This window comes from Chelonoidis abingdonii, chromosome 1 (genome assembly GCF_003597395.2).
Source record: "Chelonoidis abingdonii isolate Lonesome George chromosome 1, CheloAbing_2.0, whole genome shotgun sequence".
NCBI lineage: Eukaryota > Metazoa > Chordata > Testudines > Testudinidae > Chelonoidis > Chelonoidis abingdonii.
This window is the reverse complement of record NC_133769.1, coordinates 68,841,895-68,864,266: the sequence shown is the minus strand read 5'-3', so window position 1 is coordinate 68,864,266 and position 22,372 is coordinate 68,841,895. Positions and strand designations below refer to the sequence as shown.

General features: G+C 41.2%; 1 protein-coding gene across 5 annotated transcripts in view; it reads left to right on the top strand.

Moving 5' to 3' along the window:
- The first annotated feature begins 367 nt into the window (after positions 1-367).
- MDM1 (Mdm1 nuclear protein) overlaps positions 368-22,372 on the top strand; it is a 36,321-nt gene continuing 14,316 nt past the window's right edge. For 2 of the 5 annotated variants that reach the window (XM_075066286.1, XM_032796535.2), the window contains exons 1-5: positions 3,547-3,646; positions 4,085-4,219; positions 5,666-5,845; positions 8,803-8,942; positions 10,787-10,886. In XM_075066286.1, the coding sequence (XP_074922387.1) occupies positions 3,635-3,646; positions 4,085-4,219; positions 5,666-5,845; positions 8,803-8,942; positions 10,787-10,886 (567 nt within the window). In that variant the 5' untranslated portion in view covers positions 3,547-3,634. Of the gene's footprint in view, positions 503-3,272; positions 3,647-4,084; positions 4,220-5,665; positions 5,846-8,802; positions 8,943-10,786; positions 10,887-22,372 lie in introns of those variants that run through there. The other 3 variants (XM_075066284.1, XM_075066289.1, XM_075066291.1) reach the window with 3 other exon arrangements.

The following is a 22,372-nucleotide window of genomic DNA, read 5'->3' as shown; positions in this document are numbered from 1 at the left end:
TGTAGAAAAATAAGGTTCTTGCTCCAAAGAAAATTGATTCAGACAAATATGATCCAAGGAACAAGTTTGAGATGAACTGGAACCATAGTATTTATTTGTAAAAACGTAGTTAAAACTTAAAATAGTATGCATATTCTAGGTGGTATCCTTGACATGTGAATTGGTTCTGTATTTGCACTGTTTCTGTGCATTACTGTCAGAAAATAGAACAAAAACTTCTTGCTTACTTTAATCACTGTTGTTTTAGAAGCAGAGTTACCTACCTGCTTATCTGACTGATTATGCTTTACAATGTGCCTATGGATATTTAAGTGCTGGGAGATCTGTTGCTGTTGGGAGCTAGGTGGAAAAATGGCACTGCTCACAGTGTATGTCCATTTGCTGTAGGGATTGAGTGAATATAAGAGGAACTTCAAATGGAAAAAGTCAGATCTGTCAGAGTTTTGTAAGCCTTCACAAGAGCAAAAATCCTCAAGGGCTGGACTTCGATCTGATCAGCTAGGTAAGCTATTAGAAATAACTGCCATAACTCATACATCATCTTTGCGCAGAGCCGAGGTTTTGCAGAGGTTGAACTTCTAGTTTACATTATTTATATAAAGCCAGAAATGTACGTCATTTAATGGTGTATGTCAAGCCCTAAACATAGGCACAGAGTTAGCACAAGATGGGTTGTATTGCAGGGGTACGGGGTGGACGTAGTAGTAAAGCAAATTAGTTATGATGAAATAGTTAGGCAGTATTGCTCTTTGCATGAAAGAAGACAGAGGCAGAAATGGGAAGAGATGAGTAGGAAAAGTTTGAACTAGCATAAGAGATTAATGAAGGGGTATAGATATGAAATAGTCTGAAGAGTGTACATACAGGTCTGTCGAATCTTACGCACATTTAATGTGCGATTTCAGCTTTACGCGGTTGGCAAAAACAAAAACAAAAAGAAGAAAAATAATTTTAATACTATGCCTGTAGTGCGGGCGATTCCACCCACCATTACACTCAATGTAATTTTGACTATACATGATTTTTGCTTTACATGCTGACTGCGGAACGTAACCCCAACATAAGATGCAACAGACCTGTATTAGAGTAAGGTTGGTTGCCTTGTTTGAGCTTGACATTTAAGCATTATAAGAGCTATCTACTGGTAGTAAAATTGGTTGTCAATGTAAGCACCAGGCAATTTGATAGGATAATTACTTGTCTTGCCAAAGCTACTTTCCACGTCATCAACTTCTGCTGTCAGGGTATGTCTACACTAGCTGCCGGATCGGCGGGTAGCGATCGATCCGGCGTGGGTCGATTTATCGCGTCTAATCTAGTCTAGAGAGCTCTCCTGCCAACTCCTGTACTCCACTGTGAGAGGCGCAGGCAGAGTTGACGGGGGAGCTTTGAATGAATTTAGCAGTGTTGATTTTTAAGTTAAACAGCTCCCACCACCTCCTTTGGAAAGTCCTCAGATGGAGTTTTGCAGGTGGCATTTAGAAATCACCTGGCCATCAGAGTTTTCTCTGTGTGTGTGTCCCAGGACACAAAATAAGAGGTCGGAACTATGTAATCTCTGCTGGTTCTCTCTGGTCTCGCAAACCAATGTGGTCTTCAAGTGGCCAGCGACAGCAACTCTCTCAAAGAATTTCCAAGAAAGCTACAAGCATTCCCTTTGATTTGAATCCAGTATTGCTAACACCAAACATTCAAAAATCATATCTTAGCCCCGCAGTCACAGATTTGGCTAAAATCTCAATTTGAAAAACTGGGTAATTTTTATTGCCTTCTGATTTGATCCTTTGTAAACTTGTCACATTTTCAAGCTTTTTTCCATAACCATGAGGGCTAGAAACTTTAAACTAAGATTCTCATCTAATCACATGCCTCTGGGAGCTAGGGATTTAAACTAAACATCAAATATCACAAGACTCAAAATCATGTGGGTTGGCAAAAAAGCCATCTGTTTTCATAGCTTTTGTTGTGCTTAGGTTATGTCTCCCAGGCCTTTGCTTCCATTTTATGCGTCCACCTGTTTTTCTAGTTACATTTAATCACACACATCCTTGGAACACTACTCACAGACACAGATTGGTGTCTCCACAGACTGCTAGTGTTTGGCTCACTTTTGGCTCTTTCTCTTGAAATGCATACTTAATAGTTTCTCTTAACAGATTGTGGCAATTTAAGAATTACTCATAACAGTAACCCAAACAAACAGATAGGTCTGCTTGAGTGCTGAAAATTTCATTCTGCCATATTCCCAGTGTTCCTTCAAAGGTTACATTACTACTAATGGCATTTATTTGCTTTGTGGCCTAAACATTCTATGCATCTGACATTTTATATGTGACCTTCTGCCTGAAAGACAGTTTATTCTCTTTCCAGCTGCATCCTAGTTCTCCATAGATTAGTTTATGTATTCTGCAACTATTCATCTCAGCAAAATAGAGTCCTTTGTTAGTTGTTTAATACTCTCCAGCAGGATTCTGTTGTCACACTTTATTTAACTACTTTATGTTTAACCACCCATTTTCCTCTTAAAATGACATAGTAATTTTGTTCTTATCTTACATAAGACAGCTATTTTTTTATTGTTTAAAACCGTCTCAGATAATCTGTGTCTCTTTTTTGTGTAAATATGAAAAGATGTTTCCTAAGCTTTAAAAATATTGTGTAATGTATTAAAGATATTAAGATATTTTAAAAGCTACTCTAGAAGATTTTGTTTTTTAAAAGAAGGAATCTGTGCAGGTGTCTGTGCAGAATATTATTACGCATATGGTAACAGGTCACTTTTCTCCAATGACTGTAAGGTGAAAACTTATTCAGCAATGCACCTATTCAACATGCATAAGTAGTTTAAGAAGTTCCATACCATGATTGGCCAGTGCAAGTTGATGATTTGATAATTTTAGTCCAATTAATCTTCTTAGTGGCTGCGGGTTAAATTTCTGCCCTCAGCTATGCACACTGACTCCCATTGACTACATTGAAAGTTGCAAAAGAGGTAGAATTTGGCTTATACGGCTAGATCGTGTGACAGGCTAAGCACCCACTCAGCTGGGAATTAAAGGCACTCAGCATGTATGTAAGAGTTCAGCATTTCACAGGCTCATAGTTTGTAAATTGTCTTTGCTCAAAGATATACAAAATTTATTAAAAATCAGTCTAGTGTTATATATTCATGTTCTCATCTCAGTATGTTAACATTCTGATCTTATGTTCCAGTGTCTTTAAATTCTAATAGACGTATTTTATTGTGCTCAAGCTTAATGCATGTTTTGTAGGGATCACAAGAGAGCCAAACTTCATTTCCAAGAGAAGGGTGCCTTACTTCAACCCACAGATTTCAAAGTCCTTTGAATGGAGAGGGGACAGCGATTTGGAGGGATATTTGGATGACGCTCCAGAAATTGAAGGCGCTGGGCCTGCAGAGTCACACACAGATAACAACAGTAATGATAGAAATCTGGAAAACATTGAAACACCTGAAGCACCCAGGCTTCCTAAAAAAATTCGGTCCCACTCTGCAGATTCTAGAATTGAATCAGCCATCACCCTTACAGAAAACAGTGGGAAGAAGTTGTCACCCCCAACTCCAGTGAATCAAAAAGCAGTATTTGTACCTCCCAAAAAGCACTTAGAAAAAATGGATAATGGGGTAGGATCATTAGAAAACCTTTTTCCCTTTCTTATAGTCTATGGTTGAAGTTAGTAATATGACTATTACAGTAAATTAAATACAGTTAAGCAAGCTTTCATGCTTAAAACTGTTTCTTATTTTTGTTATAACTTTGTCTCTATGCAACTCTCTGTATTTTGACGTTAATCTATGTTAAGACTCCATTGTGTTGGAAGAACTGTTTGTTAGGACCAGATTCTGATTCCACTTAAGTCCAAGTTTTACCATTTATTTGAAGTGAATAGAATTTAGTCCATAATTTGTAGTCTTCAAAGATGTTGTCAAGAATGAGATAGCATATCTTTCATTGAGTTAATTGGCCTGATCTAAAGATTATAACAGTTTAGTTAAAAGGAAATTCCAGCAACATAAAGTAGAGGAGAACAATAAATGGAGATTTTTCTGATTTATTGACAGTTTCAAAGAGTACTGCAAAAGAAATCAGGCATGAATATTTCACCTTCATATAGTTTCCCCAGAAATTCTGAATATCAAAGGCAGTTTTTATGGAAATCCCCCCCAAAAAACTCTCCAATTCTTGCAGCTGACCAGGTAATTTTAAAGAATCTGAAATATATAATTTAATTTATTAGTCAAGAAAGTCATTTAATTACCATAATTTCCTTATATTTTGTTGTGGTAGATTGGTATGTTATTTACAGTGCCACTTTTGTTTTCTAATATGTAAAAGCACATTAATTCACATATGATCCATTATAAAAGGATCTGATCCTGCATTCCCCTGTGCAAGCAAAACTCCCATTGCAATTTCATGTACTTTAGTGAAAATTTTCCTTGTGTAGGGTTGGTCTGCAGGATCAGTTCAATAATAGGTAGGTGTTGTAATATCACATTGTTTAAATGATGAAAGACTTCACAGAGAGCTCCTTTTCATTGAGATTCTATTACTAATCTGTATGATGCTCTCCTAATTGGTGCTCATTAAAACTGCTGTTCCATAGCGAAGAACAGGAAGTCTGAAGCAGTAAGTGTTTTTTTTTTTGTTTTTTTTTTTGCACAGTTTACTCCAAAAACATATAGCATAAGGGCTCTGATCCTACAAATGCTCACAAGTGTGCTTAAATTTATTACTGTTTACTACAAATTTGAGATCAATGGGACTACTCAGAATAGTAAAGTTATACACATGTAAAGTGTTAGCAGTATCAGGTTTTAAGATCAAATTTTTATCATGAGATTTTAGTGTTATTAAGAGACTATTGTACCTTGACTTTCTGACCTATATCTGTAAACCACCTAACAAAAAGTACATCTGAATATTACAGTAGTAGAGATACCTGATCTTTGAACAGGTGTATTAAGAATACCCAAATTATCTTGACCTCAAGATAATTGGTCAAATCCAAGCTCATATAGCAAAGCTGAGGAAAATTTCATCTCTGTGGCATATGGCGTGTCCTTTAAGTCTCAATAGTCTGTGGGAAGATCAGGTCTAATCAGTTGTAATAGTCAAGCAAATTCTACATCTTAATTTATAACACAGAATTAATTGCAGAAAAGGGAACGGATCAAATTACTGTGCAGTAAGAGCTTTATTTTAAACCATGAAAGAGTCTATCAGTACTTGCTGACAAGGTGTCATGTAGGTTTTATTGTATATTGTTTCAAAAATTTGTGATCTTGGAATATAAATCTAAAAGTGAATTGCAAAGATTTGTCAACCACCTTCGTCCCCAACCAAAGAAAATATGCTTTTTTTTTTTTTTTAAGTCACAAATAAGGAAAAGTAGTTGGATCTAGACTTAGAGATTTCTCTGCATTATATCCCTGCTAAGAAATAAACTTAAAAATAATTACTGAAATTAAGTCATTTCCCCATTTATCCTATAAATCTAATAGGTAACTTTGCCACATGCAGTATTTGTTCACCCTTTGCTTCTCTGTATGCATATTGGAGGAGTCACTAAGGTAACTGATTTTGAAAATTTGACCTTAAGATTAGCAAATTAACTTTTTTTGTTTTTTTTAAATTCAAAGGTTATTCACAATACAAGTAAATCCATTCCCCCATTTAAGTCTTCCGCAATTATCCCTGAAACTGAATATGAGAGAAGTTTCAAAGTTTCTCCTCCAGCAATGGGACCAAAACTGAGGTGTGATTTGGAAGAGAGAGAGTTTCCTGTATGTACACCAGTAAATATCTCTCCTGAAAAAAAGGTATATACATCTTTGAATGGTATTTCAGTAATATGTTTTTAGTGTTTTTTTCTGTTAGGTTTTATAATTATTACATTTGACATTGCAGTCCATTGGGAATGGTTTTGCTCTAAAAAGAGACTCTAAAAATAACATTGTGGGGCTCCATGGTTGCGTGTCTGTGATTTCTGTGTCAAGTACGTTCAGTTTACAAGTGAAAAGATTTTTCTTTTTGCTAACTGCCAAACCAAATCCTTAGCTTGGCTCTGAGATTCTTTCATTTCTGTGTACTGCTGCCATCAATAAAGATTCTGCCAGCCAAGTTATGCTCAAGAAGGAGTAGAATTCAATTAACTTTCTATTGAGTGTGATGGTTGTTTAAGTCTAACAGGAGTAAAAAGCAATAATTTTTTTGTAATCACAAAAGCCCAAAGCTATGCATTTGAGCATGTACAAGGAATAAATCCAGTGTGTGTAAAGGTACCAATTTTACAGTCAATTTTCAGACTATAGTTACATTTAAAAAAAAAAAAAAGGGTGCAGGGATTGTAATTTTTATTCAACTCACTTTTTAAATTGATAGCACATCATGTAGTATAGATAGATTCCAGTGTCTAGTTCAAACATTAGGATGCGTTTTGTAAAGCCCAGACAGCAGTCAGCTGCCTTTCAGGTCTTACGTACACTAAGCTATTTTGCCAAAGATTTTGTACCATTGCTATTGCCAGTTCAGCTGCACTACCACCAATGCACTTGAAGTTTAGAGAAGCTGTGGGTTGTTGATGCCAGGTTTGGTACCAATTCATCTTGATTGAGTTGGTTTAGAATACACTATGGTAAAAACACCGGTGGTGACAAGGGCTTTTCCCCAGTAGCAGAGCTGAACCAATTATACCAGTAGTGGAAAATGTTTGGAAAAAAAAATCAGTGGGGACACAGTCTTCAGGGAACATAATGATAGTCTTTTCATTAAAGTCAGATCCACTGGAACAGTAGTATTCTGTCCAGCTGAAGAACCTTGAAGTATCAGAGGAAAGTAACCTCAGTTCCAGAATACTTACTTTGCACAGTAGTAGGATAAACAAGATTTTTCTAGTATGTTGCTCACTGTGTTTACCCCATTTTAAAACCATACAACGTAGGTTATGCATTCTCCAGCAATGAGGTATGGATGAGACTCTGTTCAGTCCATCATATCTGTTTCTTGATAAACCAGCTTGTGCCCTCTCTTGCTTCTCTAGCAAGTATGAAGAAAGTCTGAAAAGTTTGGGGTTTGGTTTGTTTTAAGTTTTCTGCTTATTTTTAAACATTGGAAATACAGGTCACTGTGTACCCTGGAAGGAAACTGGAGAATTAAGTAAAATTATAACATTGCAAGAGAAGAGACAGATGAGCAAATGAAGGAGTAACACTGTCTGAAACTTTTTTTTTGATACATATTTATCTTGAATGTTGAATATATATTGGGGAGAACAGTGTGTTTCTAAAGATTCATCACTCCTGCCCCTTCAATTATAGTTTGCTCTCGCAATATACATCTGAGGGCCTTCAGCAAAACCAGACAACCACGTGTGACAAAGCTGTGTTTTCAGGTAAAAAACAAGCAAGAAAAATGAAAAATTTGAACAGGGGAAAAACCCTCAAACCTTTTTGTAAAGGCAGCAAAAAAGGGCACAAGCCCAGTTTTCTAAAAAATCCTAAAATTCTTCTCAGGTCACTTTCAGGGGCTTTCTCACAAAATAATAAAAGAAATGCAAAAATTCCTTCCACTTCAATGCAACATCAACTTTTTTTTTTAAATGTCAGAAATGCAAAGTTAAGATTTATATAGCAGTATTAACTTAGCCACCTTGCATAGTGCTATTTTATTCCTGTGGTTTCTTATTAAATGTGTAGTTTTATGTTAAATGTATTCCATAAAGTATATAGGATGTATGATGTGGCTGAGTGAATGTTGCAGTAGGAACCTGAATATTGGTATTTCCAGGCTTTGAGATTTTTTCAAAATAAACAAGCTTAATGTTGCTTTCTTGTAGAGTTTTTGCATTAAATATATGTATGAGAGCTTGTCTACATGTGTGTTAGTGCACACTAGCATGTTGTGCACTAACTGGCCATGTGGACCCTGCTGGCGTACACTAAAAGTTCTCTAGTGTGCACTGAATAGCTGGCTAGCCAGTAGTACTGCAGAAAAGAATTGGGGATTATAGTGGATTTTAAAATGAATATAAGCCAACAACATGATGCAGTTGCAAAAAAGGCTAATATGATTCTGGGACATATTAACAGATGTGTCATATGTAAAACACAGGACGTAATTGTTCCACTTTACTGAGCATTGGTGAGGTCTCTACTGGAGACTATGTCCAGTTTTGAGCTCCACATTTTAAGAAAGGTGTGGACAAATTGGAGATGGTCCAGAGAAGAGCAATAAAAATGAGAAAAGATTTTGAAAACCTGACCTGTGAAGAAAGGTTAAAAAAACTGGACATGTTTAGTCTTGAGAAAAGGAGGCTGAGCAAGGACCTGAGAAAAGTCATCAAATATAGTAAGGGGTGTTATAAAAAGGACTGTGATCAATTGTTCTCCATGTCCACTGAAGGTAGGACATGATGTAATGGGCTTAATTTGCAGCAAGGGATGTTTAGGTTCGATATTAGAAAAAACTTCCTAACTATAAGGGTAGTTAAGTTCTGGAATAGGCTTCCAAGAGAAGTTGTGGAATTTGCATCATTGGAGATTTTTAAAAACAGGTTGGACAAACAACTGTCAGGGATGGTTCTAGGGTTACTTGGTCCTGCCTCAGCACTGGGGGCAGGACTTGATGACTTCTTGAGGTCCCTTCCAGCCCTATATTTCTATGATTCTGTCTTTTTAAAATGTTAAAGTAAAAGGCTAGTATCACATAGAATTTAAGTTTGTAGAGTTTGTTTAGTTTGTTAGCTAATGTGGTATTTCTAAAATTGTCTTTGCCGTAGAATGAAAGGAAAGAAACATTCCTAAAGCCAGCGGGAGATTCACCAAAACAAGGGAAATCAGAAACAGAACAGAAACCACCTAAACAAAAAAATAAGCAACATATTACTCAAAAGCCTCTCTCTTTACATACAAGTCTTGGGTATGTATATATAGGAATACCGAACTAAGGTATTCAGCACTCTAATATTGTGAGGGATGGTGGGCATTCATCATTTTGACCTTGAAATCAAGTGCATTACCTTAGCATATCTGTATAACACCTCATATTCACATACCTCTTTTTTTCAACTTCATACCAGCATTGTGATTGTGCTTGCTGTGTATAAACCAAAACACGGCAGCATCCTCCACCAGCTCACTCTGGATCACTGCAGTGCTGGAAATAAACGCAGGAATTTGGTTAGTTCTCCCAGTCCAGTCCCCTATTGCAGCTGCTTATCTTTCAGTGACTGCTTTAAAAATGTAGACTGCTAACTCAGTCACCCGTCAAGCTGCTCACTTACTGTTCGCATGCTGGCTCTGAGGTTGTTCTCTGCTCTGCCCAGTCCCCACCACACCTCAGCATAGGAAGGCACACAAGCTTAACATGAAAACTTTCCTGAGCCAGAGTCACCTGAAAAACATGGAGAAAACTGAGTTAGTCAGATAGTGCTGTGAGTATTGCATACACCTTCTGCCTTTCAGCATTTTTTACATTGCCAGGATTGCCTTGGCAGTCCATACATTTTTTTTTTTTTAAAGCAGCAGCTCCTATGCTTCTGAGATCTGAAAAGGAGAAAGAAACCCCCAGAAAATGGACATTAATCAAAAATGTACAATCTACCCCTACCACCTTCATTCTCTAGTAAATCCATGTGCCTCCCCATTGTTCTTCTTCACCCACTTGTCTTTTTTAAGGTTTTACTGGGATGGGGTGGCTCAGTGTCTTCTGTACAGGCTTGGACCACTCCTGTCTCTGGACCTTGGAAGATAAGTTTGTTTTGCTACAAACCACGAAAAAACACAAAGGCAACAGATGCATTTATTCATGGAAAAATAAGTGAAAATAAAATGAGATTAGGCTCCTTAATTCTTTGCTCCTCAGTGTTTTGGCCTTCAGGCTCAGAGTCACTTGGCAGTGGCTTTTGAGGGAAGGCTGGTGATCCTCTGTCATGGTATCTGCTTTTGTAAGTCTGTAGCCCCTGCCCCTCATGATCCTATGGTGGCTATTTGTGCAGGATAGAAGCATTCAAAGCAGTTACTAGAGCAAACCGAAATTGTGAAAAGATGCAAACACTCACAGAAAGAATCTGCATCTGATATGCATCAATGCTTTGCAATATATACTCCTGAAACGGAATGACTAGTGTGGATGCACTGCAGTGTTGCCTTTTGAACTGGTTCATTCATACCATCATAAGTAGAACAAAAGGGACCAAGTTGTGTCAGTTTCAGGGGAGGTAAAACAGGACTCAGTTTGGCAAAAAGTTAGGACAGATGCCAACTATGAATTTTCCTCCATATTAATATATACTGGGTTAATTTTACTTATTAACTTTTGCCTTTTATAGTCCATATTCCTGAAGAGGTGTTGGACAAAAGGGTTATTTCAAGTTTGTGCTGAAAATGAAGTTAGTTGTATTTTGGGTCAAGATTAAAAGAGGATGATTGAAGTGCTGAGCACTTTAAGTAGACAGAGCTAATTTCTGTATGTGCTTGTATGTATGTATATTTTGCATAAGGGGAAGTGTGAGCTTTTAGTACGTGCTGAGCTCTTTTGAAAATCCCATTACTTCTTTAGGTGCCTAAATATGAATGAGCCTAACTTGAGGCACACATTTTTCAAAGTTTTGGCTTTGGAATTTGTTTTTAATTGTCATGCAGCTTTTACCCTGCAAGAGCACTTATAATTATATTTATGTAATTATGACATTTGTTTTTAGTCTCATAGATGATAAAAAAAATCAACTTTTACTGTTTTCCCCCCATCTCTTAATGTTCTAGGAAGGTGAACACTGAATATAGATCAAAATTTTTGTCCCCAGCTCAATATTTATACAAAGATGGAGCTTGGTCACGTATCAGGAGAAACATACCAGATCAAGTGAGTATCCATATAAAATTTTCTAAGCATTCTTTTAGGGCCCCAGTGAGCAATGTCCTGAGGGTCCTCATCTCCCATTGAGAGAATTCAGGATTCATCCCCTTTGTAGAGGGACCAACCCCAAGGTATTCCATTCTATCAAATCCTTGCAATATCCTTGTATGGTCTATGGGGCAGGCATTGTGACTCCACAGTGGCCCTCTCTGCCTAGGACATGCTGAGAAGGTAGGTTCCAACTAGCTATGACCAAACCAAAATGGAAATGTAATTGATGTGGTCTGTGGGAAAGGCCTCTTGTTCTGAGTTTTTGCAGATTTGTTGTCCAGAGAAACTAATGCAGAGGGAGTGAAAAGGTATTGCGTCACTTGCTATACCAAGCAAGTTTAGTTTTCTTTGTTGAGTTAAAGATACATTTTGCCTAAATATGTATATAGTATTGTATAGGGAACTAATTTTGTAGTTTGTTGAGATGTCATTGTAAAATTTTAGAACAACTGAACCTCATAATAATTACTGTGAAACTAAACTCACGAGGACCGAAGGGGATTAAAAACAAACAGTATTTTTTACTTTTGGTATGTATTAAACCTCAGCTTAGTACAATTAAAATTTTAGGAATTTCAGAGTTATTGAGCACACTCTGATTGCAAGTGTTACGGAAACCCTTTGCTTTTAAAGTGAAATACCATTTCGACCATGACAACTTCCCATGCCTGTAAGATTTGAGATACTGTGGAAGGAGGGAGTTTGAGACAGTATGTGGCTGCAAGATGACCCAAACTGGTATGGAGTGGATGAGGGCAAGGAAATAAAATGTTTATCTGCAAGAATCTTTTTTCCTACTACTTTTTAGTCTAGCCATGCAGTACGTATCAAAGTCACGGATGAAGATGCTGTTAATGGAGAATTACTTTGTGCCTTATCAGGCAATAGTGATCCTTATTGAGGTCAGGTGGAGAGTTGTAGGAGGTAAATATGTGTGGCCTTTCATTAGAGAGTAAGAGGAATGAGCAGATTACCACACTCTAGGGCAGTGTTTCCCAAACTTGAGACACCGCTTATGTAGGGAAAGCCCCTGGTGGGCCGGGCCGGTTTGTTTAGTACCCCGTCCACAGGTCCAGCCGATTGTGGCTCCCAGGCCAATAGGTGCTGCCAGAAGCGGCGGTCAGTTTGCCCCTTGGCCTGCGCCATTTCCACCAGCTCCCATTGACCTGGAGCAGCGAACTGCGGCCAATGGGAGCCGCGATTGGCCGGACCTGTTGACGGGGCAGGTAAACAAACCGGCCCGGCCAGCCAGGGCCTTTCCGTACACAAGCGGCATCCCAAGTTTGGGAAACACTGCTCTAGGACAATAGACCTATGTTTCCAGTTGAGACTGGCATTTCCAGTGTCATGGTATCATTCCCCACTCTGAACCTTAGCGTCCAAAAGATGGGGTACCAGGATGAATTCGTCTAAGCTTGATTACCAGCTTAGAACCTGTAGCGCTGCCACCAACCAGGAATTCCAGTGCCTGGTACACTCTGGTCCCCCCAAGACCTTGCCCGGGGAACCCCAAGACCCAGATCCTCTGGATCTTAACACAAGGAAAGTAAATCCTTTCCCCCACCGTTGCCTCTCCCAGGCTTCCCCTCCCTGGGTTACCCTGGAAGATCACTGTGATTCAAACTCCTTGAATCTTAAACAGAGAGGAAAATTCACCTTCCCCCTCCTTCTCCTTCCCTCCCAGACTCTTCCTGAGAGAGACAGTAATCCTGACACAGAGAGAAATTAGCTTTTTCTCCTCCTTCCCTCCTTCTCCCCACCAATTCCCTGGTGATCCAGACCGTCCCCTGGGTCTCACACGAATAACAAAAACAATCAGGTTCTTTAACAAGAAACTTTAATTAAAGAGAGAAAAACAGTAAAATTTATCTTTGTAAATTTAAGATGGATCTAGGTAACCAGGGTTTTTCAGCTATAGACACTGGGAATACCCTCCCAGCCTAAGTATACAAGTACAAATTAAAATCCTTTCAGCAAAATACACATTTGAACTCCTCCCAGCCAAATACACATTTGCAAATAAAGAAAACAAACATAAGCCTAACTCGCCTTATCTACCTAGTACTCACTATTCTGAACTTATAAAAGCCTATATCGGAGAGACTGGAGAAAAACCTGGTTGCACGTCTGGTCCCTCTCAGAACCCAGAGAGAACAACCACCAAATTCTAACAGCACACACAAAAACTTCCCTCCCTCAAGATTTGAAAGTATCCTGTCCCTTGATTGGTCCTCTGCTCAGGTGACAGCCAGGCTTACTGAACTTGTTAACCCTTTACAGTCAAAAGATATGTAAAGTACTTCTGTTCTATTAATTTCTACTATCTGTTTATGACACCCAGGAAGATTTTTTTGTTTATGGGATGTCATAGAGAAAGCTGGTTGAAAGTCACATGGGAATGAAGAAGTTCCATGATGAAGTATTCAAAACAAAACTGGTGGAATTTTTTTCCTAAGAGCTTAGTATCTAAAGGATTTGGGTTGGATGGCTGAAAAAACTGGTACCTTTTAATACTAAAATATTATTAACTAAAATGGAATGTCTGTATTTTACTAATCTCATGTTTATATACACACAGACACATGCACACTCTTCTCTCCCCAGATTCTCTTTTACTTATGACAATATGTTTTTATAGTGTATACTTCAAAAGTTAACTTTCCCTTTTATCTTCCTTGACTGGGCTCTGCCATTCAGATTCTGATTTACACTTTGCCTGTAAGGATATCAGACTAGCTCTGCATGTGGACATAGAGCAGTATATAGCTTTTAGAGCAGGGGTGCAACAGCACTCCCTAGCTTGAAGTGGTTTCCATCATATACATGGTTTACAGTTCGGTTCAGTGGCTTTCAGCATCCCCACTAGAAAAAGTGTTCCAACACCGCTGTCCTGGAGGGGTGCTCTCATCTTGCTTTGAGGGGTTTAATCATATGGCACTTATTACTGCTACTGTGTCTGACTAATATCCCCACACAATGAAATGAGGATACAGTATAACCCTTAGTCTCTGAAATAGTTTCACTTGGGAGGCTTGCAGTCATTCTAACTGTACCTTTTAATTAATTAAAAATGAGTTGAAGTAGTAAAGGCTGAAAAGTAAGTTAAAGCTGGGAATTTATCACGCTCCAGGAGAAAAGGTACAAGAAGGGCTAAATGAACTCCTGGAGGAGCTAATTTAAAACAAGTTAAAAACTCTTATGGACCTGATCCTTGCTCCTCCACTAGTTTTTCTTGAGTTAAGGCCTGCAAGATCAGGCCCTATGTGACAATAAATGGAACTGAATAAAATATTTCAGATACATTTGCAATTTAACAGCATTCCACCATTTGAGAAATAGGTTTCTGCAAAACAGTGAGACAAATATAAATCCCTAACTGGAAGAAAAAGTGAATCTACGGTCAGTTAAGTAAAAAAAACAAAAACAACTGCCCCTCCTTTTCCCCCAAAAAGCCACTAAAAAACAGTGACACAAATGTGCTTTGGCCCTTCACAACTTAGCCCTCTTCTGCCTAGCTGATCTTTTAACTTATCACACTATTATCTACCACCGTCACTTTGCCAACACTGCTATTTTTTAATGTCCACCCTGTCAGCTTCTCCCCTCAACTACCATCCTGCTTTCTCCATGCCATCCCGGATGCATGGGGCAAAGTTCCATGAAAAGATCTACACAACTACTATCTTAATGCTATCAAATCTCTCCTTAAGACTGGCCTCTGCTCTGATATCTACAAAACATTGCTTGCTGATGATCATAGCTAGATAGGTGATGAGTTGTGACTGTCCCAATTCCCCTTCCTTCATTTTCCAGTCTTTTTATTAGTGATTCCTGCATTCCTGCCATTCCTCTTTACCTCTACCTCCAGTTTAAAAAGTGTAACAAAACTGTGCCACTCACGCTTGTATTTATTTCCTTGAGTGTTCTATTGCCATTTCCAGTCCCTTGGTCAGATCTAAATTCTGAAGGTTTACCAATATAGCTATATCAATATTTTATTTTGGCAACGTGCTCCTAGAGCGGACGCAGAATATAGTGACAAAACTGCTTTTTTACAGGTATAGTCATGGCAACTGCACCTGTATTTCCCCAGCAAGGGCACCCATTCTCAGGCTTCCAGATCCCCAGTTGTCGCCTTTTTCGTTGGAGACCTGCATCTCCCTCCCTCCCGACAGGGGTATTTCCAGTGTACACAGTTCTTTGCCTTCACTGTATAATCCCCAGCACAGACCGTTGCTCAAGGACACATGCTTGCTTTCTCTTCAGAGATGATTAATAGGTATAATTGGTACAGTTATAAGGTACCACACAGTACTTCCTATGCAAACCTACTTTATTCTGAAGGGAAAAAACAGTACAGAGAAAATATATTAAAAATAAAAGAACCTACATGCATGCTAATAAATTTACCAGAGTTCACCCTGAGGGCATATCTGCACTTGCGGAAAAAGTCCCTTTTTTGCACAAAAACCATGGGAGTGTCTATACTTGCCAATGACCTTTTGCAGTGAAACTCAGAAGTTTCACCGCAAAAAGAAAACCACCTCCACGAGTGACGTATAGCTCTTACTGATGATGCTTCTGCGATGATGTGCAAGTGAAGACACATTCTTCCTGTTTACACAGCTTATAGCCTCCGGAGGATATCCCACGGTGCTAGGTGACCATTCTGACCAGCAGCTCTGCTGCTATGATGCCAGGTAAACAGACATCCACCCCTCCCCAAGTAAAGCCCCTGGAACTTTGAAACTCCTGTCATAGTAATATTCCTCGATTTGAACCTTAGAGTTCAAATATAAGGTACTAGCATGAAGTCCTCTAAGCTTAATCTCCAGCTTAGATCTGATAGGCTGCCACCAGGTCAGGCATTGGATTAGTGGCCTGACCCCTTTCCTCTCTCTGGTTGTCCCTAACCCTCCCTGTGGTTGGTGTACGGTTTGCCAGATGACGTGCGTTCCAAGGAGATAAGCGTTCGTTTGCGCCTCAAGGACTTGATGATGCATAATCTTACCAATTCAGCTTGGCTTTTGTCCTTTCCCGGGTGGTCGCGGGCTCTTTGTCCCGTTAGGAAAGCAGACGATGAGGTACGCTGGTATACAGAGGTGTTTCACATTCTCTTCTTAGCTAAAAAATGAACTTCCACATGAGTTGAAAAGAATGCTTATGATTGAAAAAGTTATAATAATTTATCAGATGTATGTATAACTTTTGCTATAATATATAGTTTAATGTTACTGGTGTCTTTCCTGTACTTAATTTTTGTTGATTATGTTTTTGGTTATTTTTATTTTTTGTGAATCAGATCCCAGTCGATTTAAACTTATTGTGTTTTTCTTTCTATGTTTTTGGGTTTTGTTTTTTAATTAGTGTATTTGTTTTATTTCTTTTTTCTTAGGTTTTTTTGCAATTCAGGCACACTAGGTAAGTACATAAGCAAAGCATATCATCAGCCGATTTTTTACTTTTGTTTTCCGTTTGGTTGTAGGCTCATCTGCTTAGTATGACTTGGTTAGTAAGAACGATTTGGAATGTTGTATGCAAGATTTGTTATGCGGTTGTTTCCTTTTGTTGGTTGGTGGTTCCCAGTTTTTCCTGAGGTGAATGCATTACATAAGGAGGACCCAGCAATCCACATCTGTAAATACTAGGACACGAAAGGCTCCTATGGTCGGTCCGAATACTTGTTGCCGCTTTGTACTCAAGTACTTTGTTTGTGTAGATATAGGTGTAGATATTGATGGATTATATGATGGAACTTTGTTTTTGACGTCTATTTTATGTTTGGGCCGTTGATTGGGAAACAATACAATACGTGCGCCTTTCCTGTAGTTCTTTTGATCACAAATTTCTCCGCCCTCTGACTTTTTAATACATTGCGGTCAGTTTCTGTGGTGGTCTTCTGTGGTTTCAGTTGTTGGCTGTTGGTTACTTCGGTCTTTTCAGTATAGTTAAGAACGTATCTCTGGTACCTTTACGGCGTATCTACTTGATTTGACATCGCCCCCCAAAGGTCGACCCGAAGTTAAGAATTCACTGAGTGTAATTTCTTACTCTAACACTTTAAGAACATACAAGGTAAATACGAACACATGCACTAGAAATAAAGCATGCAAAGTACAAGACTCTCAACACTGTTTCAGACGTTTAACCAGTGTCTTCTGGAAACTCTCATGGGAGAGTGCATCAGCTACTTTGTTAGAAGCTCCTGAAATGTGTTGAATTTCAAAATCACAATCTTGGAGAGCGACTCCACGAAGAAGTTTCTTGTTGTTTCCTTTGGTGTATGAAGCCACTTAGCGCAGCATGGTCAGTTTGTAGCTGAACGCGTCCCCCAACGTAGGGACGTAGCTTTTCCAGGGCGTACACAATGCATAGCGTTCCTTTTCACTGATGACCAGTATCGGAAGGCCCACCTACCCGGCGAAAATGTCTGTTAGGCCTGGTACACTGCTTTAGCTTCTGGTGTTACCTAGAGCCATTGCTTCTGGCCATCGGGTAGCCAAGTCCACGAAAATCAGTACGTACTGCTCCCTGGGTGTCTTTCTCGGAAAAGGACCCAGAATATCCACGCTACTCGCTGAAATGGGACCTCAATTATGGGGAGTGGCTGAGAGGGGCCTGGACCAGATCTTGAGGCTTTCCACTGTTGGCACACCTCACAAGACTGGACATACTGGCAACTTCCTTGCCCCACCCTTCCAGTAGAAGGATTTCCCCAACCGTTGGCGCGGCTGCCACTCTTCTGGCGTCCACCAGAAAGAATTTCCTTGTATAAAAGTCCTTGGTCATAACAAACCGGGATCGGTTTAGAAGAGCTGAGAGGCGGTGGTTGTTCCGTGCCGCCACCCAAGCTTTCTGAAGGCTGTCATCTGCTTCCTGCTCAGTCTGGAACTTGTCCCTTGAAGCTGGGGACACAGTTCTTTCCTCAGACTGGGGACTTGGGCTTGGTCCCTCTGGAAGAGATGTAGATGATGGGGTTGTTTCTGTAGCTGGTGTACCGCTGTCCGCTGGTGCACCTGGTGGTATTTCAGGCTCTGCCTGAGCCCTCTCGTTATGGTCGTCTGTTGCTCTGCCAGTTCAGGCTCGTTGGTCCCTTCTGGCATTGGGATTGAAGAGGTGGTTGCACTTGCTGTGCTGGTGCTGGTTGCTGTTCCAGTTCTGGGTCTGGGACTGGAGGTGCGTGGCTGGTTCAGCCGTTGACATGGCTCCGGGTCCACTACCTCAGTCTGGGTGTCTGGTAGCACCAGACAGGTTGTCTGTGTCCGCACCTCTTTGTAGTTGGGAAATTTTCTGTGCGGTTGAACTACAACTGGTGTCGGAGGGTTAGGAGTGGTTGGAGCCTTTTGCCTAGCCAGCTCCATCTCTAAGGCCTGCTGTGGGCCTCTCTCTGTAGTTCCAGCTGCGTTGGAAGGCTGTCTCTTCTTCTTGTTGTTTTCTATGTAGGCCACTCATCTTCTTTTTGTTTGATTTGGGCGGCCAGCTCTAGTTCCAGAAGTTTTGCTTTTGTGTGCTGCGTTTTGGCTTCTTGTTCCCTTTTGTGTGCTGCCTCTTTTCTTCTTGTTTCTTTTGGTGTGCGCCTCTTCTTCTTTTTTCTTTGTGTGCTGCCTCTATGAGTTGTTCCTCTTGTGCTTTAGTTGAAGCTGCTTTTGTTTAATTCGAGATCCTGAAGTTTTTGTCTATGGTTTCTGTTTTATTGTGTTGGAGTGCCCTCTGGTGGTGTTTGCCTGATTGCCGACTTTCTGTCCTCTGGAGAGCTGCTTAGTAGCTCCTGTTTTGCTACCTCTGGCTCTGTGTGATAGCCCCGTGTATTGTACTGTGTGTGATTGCTGCAAGCACTCTCAAGGGAATGCTATGTTTACCCCAACGACCTTTATGGCTCTCTTAATGAGCCTACTAAAAATGCGAACTGCTGAAACAGGCAGGAAAAAAAATTTCTCTGTCGGCACTTTAAAACCAATCTCTCTGCCCAGCGGAGAGAAAAAAGAATGTAATGAGCTATGCTATGGATTTATACTTCCAATCCGCTGCACACCATGTCATAGTAATTCCTCGATTTGAACCTTAGCGTTCAAATATAAGGTACTAGCATGAAGTCCTCTAAGCTTAATCTCCACTTAGATTGATAGGCTGCCACCAGGTCAGAATTGAAGGGCCTGATCCCCCTTTCCTCTTCTGGTGTCCCTAACCCTCCTGGGGGACCTCCAGATAACCTGTTCTTTGCTTCCCAAGAGATAAGCGTTCTTTTCCCTCAGGACAATTGAGATGCAAAATACAACAGCTTGGCTTGCCTTTCCCCCGTTCCTGCCTTCCCGTGAGGGAGACAGATACCTGATACAGAGGTTTCAATTTCTCTGCCTTACTAGAAAAAGAACTTCCACAAGTTTTGAAAAAGAAAGCTTTTTAGAAAAAGAGAAAATACAGAATAATAACTTTGCATAAAAATAATACAGGCTCCTACTTAAGAAAATATGAACAACCCAGTCTGATTTAAAAAATAGGCCAATTTAAATAGACCAGCAATCACACAAGTAAGTACAAAGCAAAGCATATCATAGCCGATTTTACTTTGTTTTCCGTTTTGTACTCACTGCCTTTTAGTAGAATGAGAAGAAGATTGGAATTAGCAAGATAGCTTGTCCCTCAAGCCGAGGAAGCAACAAAGACCCAGCAATCCCATCTGTAATAACAAACACAAAGCTCCTCATAGCCGAATTACTTTGTTTCCCTTTGTACTCACAGACTTTTGGTAAGAATATTTGAGATAAGATGGAGTTAGAAGAAAACTTGTTTACTCATAGCCGAGGAAACACAAAGACCCCCGAGTATACAAATTCCCGCCCCTGACTTTTAAAGCAACCAGTTTCTCGTGACTGGTCCTCTGGTCAGGTGTTTGGTTACCCTTTCCAGGTAAAAGAAACTTAACCCTTACCTTACCTATCTACTTATGACAACTCCCCTTCCTGTTTTCTTGGCAAGTGCTCACTTATCTGGCCAGGTGACAATGCTTGCTCCACAGAGTAAACGGTCCTCTGCTTGGAGCAAGACTGAGCTACTGGAGCTTATCAGTGTTTGGGGAGAGGAGGCTGTGACGGGACCCCAGATGCCCCGCAATCACCCCCCCTTCCCACAAGACCCATTGTCAAACTGGAGAGAGATGCACTGTCAGATAACTGCCCTAGAGTGCTGCTCTCATCGGGGTTGGAAGTGCTGCTAATGCAGGGGTGGGCAAACTACAGTCTGCGGTGCTGCCGGCACCATATCCCTGTGGCTCCTGGGCGGAGGGGCGGGCAGAGGGCTCCATGCGTTGACCTTGCCTCCAGGCACCGCCCCCTCAACTCCCATCGGCCGGGAATGGGGAACCCCGGCCAATGAGAGCTTTGGGGGAGGTACCTGGAGGCACGGCAAGGGCAGTGCATGCAGAGCCCTCCGCCCCCACTTCCCCAGGGGCTGCGGTGCTTCCTGGAATGGTATGGGGCTGGGGACAGGGCAGGCGTGCAGGCCCCTGCCCTGGCCCCAGTGTGCACCACTGTGACCCCAGAGCCATTTGAGGTAAGTGGGGCTGGAGCCTGAACCCCTCCTGTACCCTACCCCCAACTCCCTGCCCTAAGCCCCTTGCCTGCACCTTGTACCCTTCTGCACCCCAACTCCTTTCCCTGAGCTCCCTGCTGCACCCTGCAGCCCTGTGCACCCCAACCCCATGCCCTGAGCCCCCTGCTGCACTGTGCACCCTCATGCACTCCAGTCCCCCTCCCTAAGTCCCCTCATACACCTCGTACCCCTCCAATGCCCCAATCCCTTGCCCTGAGCCCCTTCATGCACACCACACCCCTCTCCCACACCGTGCACTCCCTCCCTCCCGCACCCCAACCCCCTTCCCCAGCCCTGCATACTATTTCCCCACCCAGAGGTACTCTCAGCCCAAAAAGTTTGCCCACCCCTGTGCTAATGGAAACACTCTCTGATGCCTGAGGAATTGAGTGAGTACGCAAACCAGCACTTTACTTTCACTAGTTCCCTATCAACAGTGAAATTTAGAGTGCAAAAACTCTTCAAGTGTATACATGCCCTAACGTGGATGCTGTCAGGAGCAGTCCTTTAACCCCTTACCCAAGGGGATTGCTTGTGGCTACAAGTTCATGACAGCTTCAGCTCAGAACAAGCACTCAGATTTATGAGGCCTCAGTAGATCCAGTCTTTCCAACTCTTCTCAAAGGATAAGGGCCCTCCATGGACCAAGAGTCCACTCCATTTGCTGTATCAGGAAGAAGGCCAGGAGCCAGTTTAAAACCAAGGGGTTTATCCAAAAACCCTTTCTTTGTCTGTTGTTCTAGAGAATCCAGTTTGAATTAGTGTATGTACATCTTACCAGAGGGGTCGCCTCAAAGGGCTGATAATGGAGGAAGTACATTAGCATCCTCCTTCCTACTAGAGAAGGCACGGATGGTGCCACAATAACACATACACGATTGCATATTTAATACAGTGTACCCCAAGGGTACTAACCCAAATTCAATAAGGTTTAACCTAATTCAAAAAAATTTCTTAATTCCATACGATTTATTCAGGATATTGTCAGGCGGCCACATAGCTTATTTAAGCATCTCCTGAGCAAAAGTGCAATTTTGCTGGTGTACAGTAACTCCTCACTTAAAGTCGTCCCTGTTAACGTTGTTTCATTGTTATATTGCTGATCAGTTAGGGAACATGCTCATTTAAAGTTGTGCAATGCTCCCTTATAATGTCGTTTAGCAGCCATCTGCTTTGTTCATGGCTTGCAGGAAGAGCAGCCCGTTGCAGCTAGCTGGTGGGGGCTTGGAACCAGAGTGGACTGGTAGCCCCCCTTTTAGCTCCCGGTTTCCCTAAGTTCCCAGTGCAGCAGCCGCCCAGCAGGCTATCAATTGCCGGCAGTTCAGTTGTCCCTCCTCCCACCGCCATGTGCTGCTCCTGCCCCCTGCCTTGGAGCTGCTCCCGGGAGCCTTTTGCTTGCTGAGTGGGGGTGGAGGGAAGAGGGTGGCTAATATCAGGGTGTTCCCTCCCCCCCTGCTCCTGCCCCCTTCTTACCCCATTTCCATAGAGCGGGGGGAACAGGACAGGGCTCAGGACGAAGGAATTGTGCTGGCAGCAGCTACTGTCTCAACTTGCTGATCTACTTAAAAAGGCAGTGTACTTAGAGTGGGTTCAGCATACATAAAGGGACAATGTGCATCTTTCACAGAGGGTGTATGTCCTTGTCTCTGTCTGCCGTGCTATCTCCCTTCCTTCCATTTGTGCTGCCTTGTAGAGTGTGAGGCTACATTAACAACAATGTATTAACCCTTGAGGGCTCAGCCGAGTTCTAGTTCATCATTTAGCAGCAAGGCATTCCCTGGGAAATATCCCACCCCCTTCCACCCTCTGACTTCACCACCTCAGCCAAGCTTCACAATCATCATTGCTGTGTA